This window comes from Dipodomys spectabilis, unplaced genomic scaffold (assembly GCF_019054845.1).
Source record: "Dipodomys spectabilis isolate Male_0828 unplaced genomic scaffold, ASM1905484v1 ptg000302l, whole genome shotgun sequence".
NCBI lineage: Eukaryota > Metazoa > Chordata > Mammalia > Rodentia > Heteromyidae > Dipodomys > Dipodomys spectabilis.
This window is the reverse complement of record NW_024870979.1, coordinates 462,118-468,117: the sequence shown is the minus strand read 5'-3', so window position 1 is coordinate 468,117 and position 6,000 is coordinate 462,118. Positions and strand designations below refer to the sequence as shown.

At 46.5% G+C, this 6,000-nt stretch overlaps 1 protein-coding gene across 3 annotated transcripts in view; it reads right to left on the bottom strand.

Annotated features, from left to right (window-relative positions):
• Nucleotides 1–2,360: 2,360 nt before the first annotated feature.
• Nucleotides 2,361–6,000, bottom strand: part of Serac1 (serine active site containing 1) — a 35,660-nt gene continuing 32,020 nt past the window's right edge. For all 3 annotated transcript variants that reach the window (XM_042702073.1, XM_042702072.1, XM_042702074.1), the window contains 2 exons: nucleotides 4,245–4,388; nucleotides 2,361–3,288 (listed from right to left, as the gene is read on the bottom strand). In XM_042702073.1, the coding sequence (XP_042558007.1) occupies nucleotides 3,152–3,288; nucleotides 4,245–4,388 (281 nt within the window). In that variant the 3' untranslated portion in view covers nucleotides 2,361–3,151. The remainder of the gene's footprint in view (nucleotides 3,289–4,244; nucleotides 4,389–6,000) is intronic.

Genomic DNA, 6,000 nt, shown 5'->3' with positions numbered 1-6,000 from the left:
GAGCTGAAGAGCTGAGGGACAGCGCCCAGGCCCAGAGTTCAGGCCCCACGACCGGACCCAAAAAAATAAAAAAAAAAAAAAGATTTTTACATCTGTGTTCATAATTACAAGTAGCTGATTACTTTCTCCTTTTTTTTTTTGGTCCAGTCCTGGGGCCTGAACTCTTGGCCTGGGCACTGTCCTTCAGCTCAAGGCTAGTGCTCTACCACTTGAGCCACAGTGCCACTTCCGGCTTTTTTTCTTTTAGCTTATGTGGTGCTGAGGAATCGAACCCAGGGCCTCAGGCATGCAAGGCAAGCGCTCTACCACTGAGCCACCTTCCCAGCCCACTTTCTCCTTTTTGTACTGTCCTTTGATACAGTTATGGTATACAAGTTGTATTAACCTCAGAAAATGAATGAAGGTGTGCAATCTTTCCAATGAACTGGAAGAATCTGATAATAGAACCATTTCCTTGGTTGGGAGCCCTCATCTGTAATGTGCACTAGGCTTAGAGTAAGTCTGTGACTTTTTAAGTCATTGGTTCTCTTCCTTTAATGGTCATAGGATTGGCCATGTTTTCTGCTTGGAGGCAGTTTGGATGTGATGGTCCATCCTGTCAACTTGGTTGGATTGGAAAGCCTAGGAGATTAGTAAACATGTCCGTGTGTGTCTGCGAGGTGTTTCCAGAGGTTGGGGGGAGGGGCGGGGAGGAGATACCCTGGACACCATGATCTAGCAGCCCTGCCAGGCCTCTGTCAGCCATCTCCACCACGATGGGCTGAAACTCTGAAACCAGGAGCCAGATGCATTTTTCCCTTAAGTTGTTTATCTCAGGAATTTTTTACAGTGATAGAAAGGCTAACTAACATACCAAGTTTTATTTTTCTTGGAATTTTCTGTTTCATTTAAAATGTAATCAATTGTGGGGCTGGGAAGGTGGCTCAGTGGTAGAGCGCTTGCCTTGCATGCATGAGGCCCTGGGTTTGATTCCTCAGCACCACATAAGCAAAAAGAAAAAAGCCGGAAGTGGTGCTGTGGCTCAAGTGGTAGAGCGCTAGCCTTGAGCTGAAGACCTGAGGGACAGTGCCCAGGCCCAGAGTTCAGGCCCCACGACCGGACCCCCCCCCAAAAAAAATGTAATCAATTGTAAGCATTCACACTAAGGTTCTTATACTTGCTAGGTAGCTGCTCTTAACCACTGAACCATACTTCCAGACCCTATTTTTTCTGATTATTTCTGAAATACGGTGTTTCCTGCCCAGGCAGGTACATGGTGTGATCTGCCTGTGCTAGTCTTCCTGTCATGGCTAGAATCAAACCACCATGTTCAGCTTTTCATTGAGAAGGGATCTTGCAAACCTCTCTGTCTGAACTGGCCTCAAAATGTGATTCTGTATATCTCAGCTACCCAAAAAATGAGTGTTGTAGGCATAAACCACCAGCACTTGACTTTTTTAAATGCCAGGTGCTGGTGGCTACTCAGGAAGCTATAAATCTAAGAATTGTTGTTCAGAGCCAGTTCAGGCCGACAAATCCTTGAGATTTTTATGTCTAGTTAACCAGCAAAAGGCTGGAGGTGGAGGTGTAGCTCAGGTGGCATAGTACTAGCCATGAATGAAACAGAGCAAGAGGAACTAGCAAAAAAGTCTACATTACAGTGATATCTCCTTTTTATGACTGATACTAATAATTTGTCCCTTCTCTTATTGTGATTGCTCTTACAAGAGGTTTGTCAATTTTATGGATTTTTTTCCAAGAATCAACTTTAGATTTATGAAGACTGCTTTTTTCATTTCATTAGTTTATGTTCTCTAAGCCCTCCTTCTATTTTCTTTGGTTTTCATTTTTCTGTGGTCTTGGCAGAGTGCATGGTTCGTTTCGTACACGTTTTGGTAGGGTTTATATTTATTCTCCATCCTCGTGTGCATTGCAAGTGTCCAGGTAAACACCTGGTGAGGGGCTCTACATTACCACATAGCTCACATCTGTATTCTCTGCCCCCTACTTTTTTGGTCTCCTTGTTCTTTAAGTTCCAAGATACATGTCAACATCTTCATGTAGTTTTCTACATTTTTATATTATGTAATTATAGATGACATACAAGTAATTTTTAAAAAACTATTTTCTATTGAAAGTAGTTGTACAACTTTGTGACTATACTAAAAACCAATAAACACTTTAAAAGGGTACATTTTGGACTGAGGATCCAGCTCAGTGGTACAGCATCTCCCTAACAAGTGTAAGGCCTGGGATTCAATCCCCAGCACCACACACAAAAAGGAAATTTTCAGGTATGTGAATTATATTTCAATAATACTATTATTCAAAAGCACATTATTTTCTCACATGCTAGTGGTTATCTAGTACTACTTCTACACGAGCAAAGAAAGAAGGTATACTTTATTTAGCCAAAGAGAATATGAAATCTTACTAAGTTCTGTTAACATCTAGTGGCTTAGAATAGCTTTTGTTTTTTCCATACTCTGATGATCAGTAATGGACTAGCTACTTTGTCCTTATCCCAAACACATTACAAGCACATTACAAACTACAATCTGGAAAGAATTCTATAAGCTAGAGTTTGGGTTTGTTTTTTTTTTTTTTTTTAAAGAAACAGTTTGTTCTTAGCAATATGAAAATAGAAACAAGGAACTGCCCCATGCACAACAATTGGCCTAAAAGACCAAGTGTCAAGGATTTAATTAAGTGTTTAAAACTAAATGTTTTGAAAATGACACATTTAGAAACTTCGCAACACACAGCTAGAGGACAGCCGTTCCTGTGCCAGCTCCCTGCCTCTCACTTCGGGTACTCTTCTAGCAGCACTGTCATTGTAAGCTGAGTTGCTAGAGGACTCCCCTCATTCCAGGTTACCCCTACTTCGACACCACTCCCCCATCCCTGCCAGGGCTCCTGAGGGAGCGGGATATCAAGGAGGAAAGGCACTGGGCCTGGCTCTGAGCTCCTGTCACAGGAGCTCCTCCTCCTGTGACTGCCCTTCTGCACGGTGCTTTCCAGTGCTCAAACACACAGTCACGTCTTGCCGCCTGCACCACACTTTCGGACCACATGATGCCAAGCTGACTGTTCATAGGACTGCGCAGAGACCAAAAGGAAAAAGAACACCAGCTTTCCACACTGTATTCTCAAAAAGAATGGAAGACAACTGTCATTTTTCAAGGTCTTTGGCTAAAGTTTCACGGATGAATTGCAAAGTACGCTGATACAAAAAAGCATCCTTTTTCCTTGGCTTACAAATGTTCAAGTGGTTAACATCCACGGGAATTAGGTCCCCAATACCTAGAGCTGGAGAAAACAGAAATTTCAATAAGCTGAAATAAAAGCAAAAATAAAAGCTTCTCACCTGCTTATCAAAAGGGACCCAATACATGAAGGACCTTCACGTTCAACGGCGCCGAACATCTGAGCTACATGTGAGCCATCACAGGAGAGCAGGTACTCAGGAAGTACTGTGCAAAGTCGTCTCTTGGGTCCTACCTACCTACCTACCTAAATGAGGAAGTTAGCAGCAGACCCTGAGCACTGGTGTCTCAGAGCTTCCTGTACAGGAGGTCTCTATGGCACACCACGTGGTGGATGCCATGACTGCACCACGAGCTCCCTTACTTGAGGAAAAGAGTGGGAATGTCGCATGGGGACCCATCCTGCACTCAAGCCCCTCATCCCATGATTCCTTGCGAGACCTGGAGAGGTTTCTGACACTGCAGTCAAGTTCATCTGGTTGGAGGGATCAGAGATGGCAGTGAGACCTCTGAGATGAGAAAGTGGGTGGGAGGAAGCCACAGGCCTGGTGACACGGAAGAAGCCACACAACTGTGGCGAGGCTGCCATACGATAAGCTTCCCAAGGTCTTCCCAAGCAGACAGTGAGCAGCTGTTCCTTGAACACTGTACACAGGAACCCTCACGGGGTTCCATTAGTCCACTATAAAAGATTAAGGGTTCTTCACTTTCTTTGGGTGATAGGGAACGGGATGTAATACACATGCTGACTGTTCAGGCAGCCTCTTTGCGCACTGTGTCCCGCGCCCTGAGCGGCGCAGAAGGGCTGGCTGGGCACCAGCTGCCGGGACACCCAAGCAAGAGGTGAATTGAAAGGAGGTAGGCACACAAGCATGGAACTGATTCTAGGTCTTCACCAAACTTTCTCCTAAAAGTGAGCAGCTAGATTTAAAAGCTGATAGCATTCAATGTCAGGGTTCACCTCGGCCTCCACTCAACAAGTTTCTAAAGAGCAAATACCTGCCGAGTCCACGGGCACGATGTGGAGTTTAAGCATGCTACCGATAAAGGTTGGTTGGGTTTCTACGAAACTCAGCACCTGGAAGTTTTTGTCTTTAGCAAACTCCAGAAAGTCATCCTGTAGTGTTTTAAGTGCAGGAGAATCTATAAAGTTAACAGAGAATAGGAGCGTGATGAGTTTGTTTATCCAATTCAGAATAAAATGCATGGATCTTTCCCGTTTAAAGAGGACACTAGCATTCTGCCTTAAGATGAGCATGGGTTCCGCCCACAGCACCTCAGAGCCACAGGCAGACAAAGTGCAGACAGGAGAGTGCCAGACAGAGTGCAGACAGACAGAGTGCAGACAGAGTGCCAGACAGCAGACAGAGTGGCGCACTAGAAGGAACAACCAAATGAGGACACAAAGGAGCTTTTCAAAACACTAATTGGTTTCTTTGGAACTACTTGACAGGACAATGGCGCCACAAAACATGTTGCTATGAATAAAAAACAACCAGAGAACAATAAAGAACTTAGGGAAAATTAAGTTGACTTCATTCAAGGTAGTAAGCTTTGAAAATCGGAGCCAAGATGGTACAGTGATGGGCGATCTGCAAGCAGCTCAGCCGCAGCAGAACCTGGGCCGGGGAGAGAGCTCAGGAGCTCAGCAAGGAAGCCGCAGGAACGCTAAAGGCAGCATGCAGCGTCCAAAGGGCAAGCACAAGGACAGGGCGTACACGGTGTATACAGCATACGGCAACTCTAACCCAAGCGCCATGCTTGGGTCGGGAGGCGGGCAGCACGGCAGCAGCCCACCACTCCATGGTGCTTACAGGCTTTCAGTCTGGTTTAGAGAGCTGATTGGTCTAAGAGACACTGCTCTTCTCCAAAGGAGGAGCTCACTTCGGGCCTTTCTCTGCATTCCGCCCATCCTCCCCCCCCACCCCCCTCACCCCCACAACTGCCTATCCCAGTGCCCAGCCACTACAACAGCCTCTGCTATCCCTTAACATGCCTTAGGGACTGGGCAGCCAGTGCTCTGATGAGTTCAGTGAGTTCAAGACCTTGGCTGGCACATGCCTCAATGGGTAGAAGACACCATGCTCCCCAGAACACCATGGCCACGAGCCTGTGCCCACCCACACTTGCCTCAGGGGAACTGGGGAAGACCTTCCCAGCCCACAGTGCCGAGGAGCCTCGCTGCTGATGTGAAATCCTGCCTTTACCCTCACCTGTCCATCCAGAGCTGGGAAAACTCCAAGCTGTATCCTACCTCTAGGAATGTGGCTACCAGCAGTCCCGGTCCCAGGACCAGGACCACCTGTGCTCAGTGAGCCTACTGGTGTGAAAAGCCCAGCATCACCAAGCCTGCCCCTGGCGTCCCAGGGAGAGGGCCAATTCAGGTCTCAGAGCTTCAGGATTGTGACTTCCAATGCCCCATGAGATGCGGGGACACTCCACATCCTACAGCTCCAGAACTGCAGATTCTAAAGTCATAAAGCCACAAACCTCCACTGCCTGTGTTCACCCCATGGGATCTAGGTCTCCAGCATGTTCTGTGAGTCCAAGGACACCAGTATCTGATCTCAAAAAAAAAAAAAATCAAGCTGGGCATGGTGCTATACACCTATAACCTCAGTTCCTCAGAAGGTAGAGATAGGAGGATCATGGTCCAAGGTCAGCCCCAGGCAAAAGTGCAAGACCTTATCTAAAAAAGATGCTACAGCAAAAAGGGCTAAGAGCATGGCCAAGTGGTAAAGCATTTGCCTTGCCG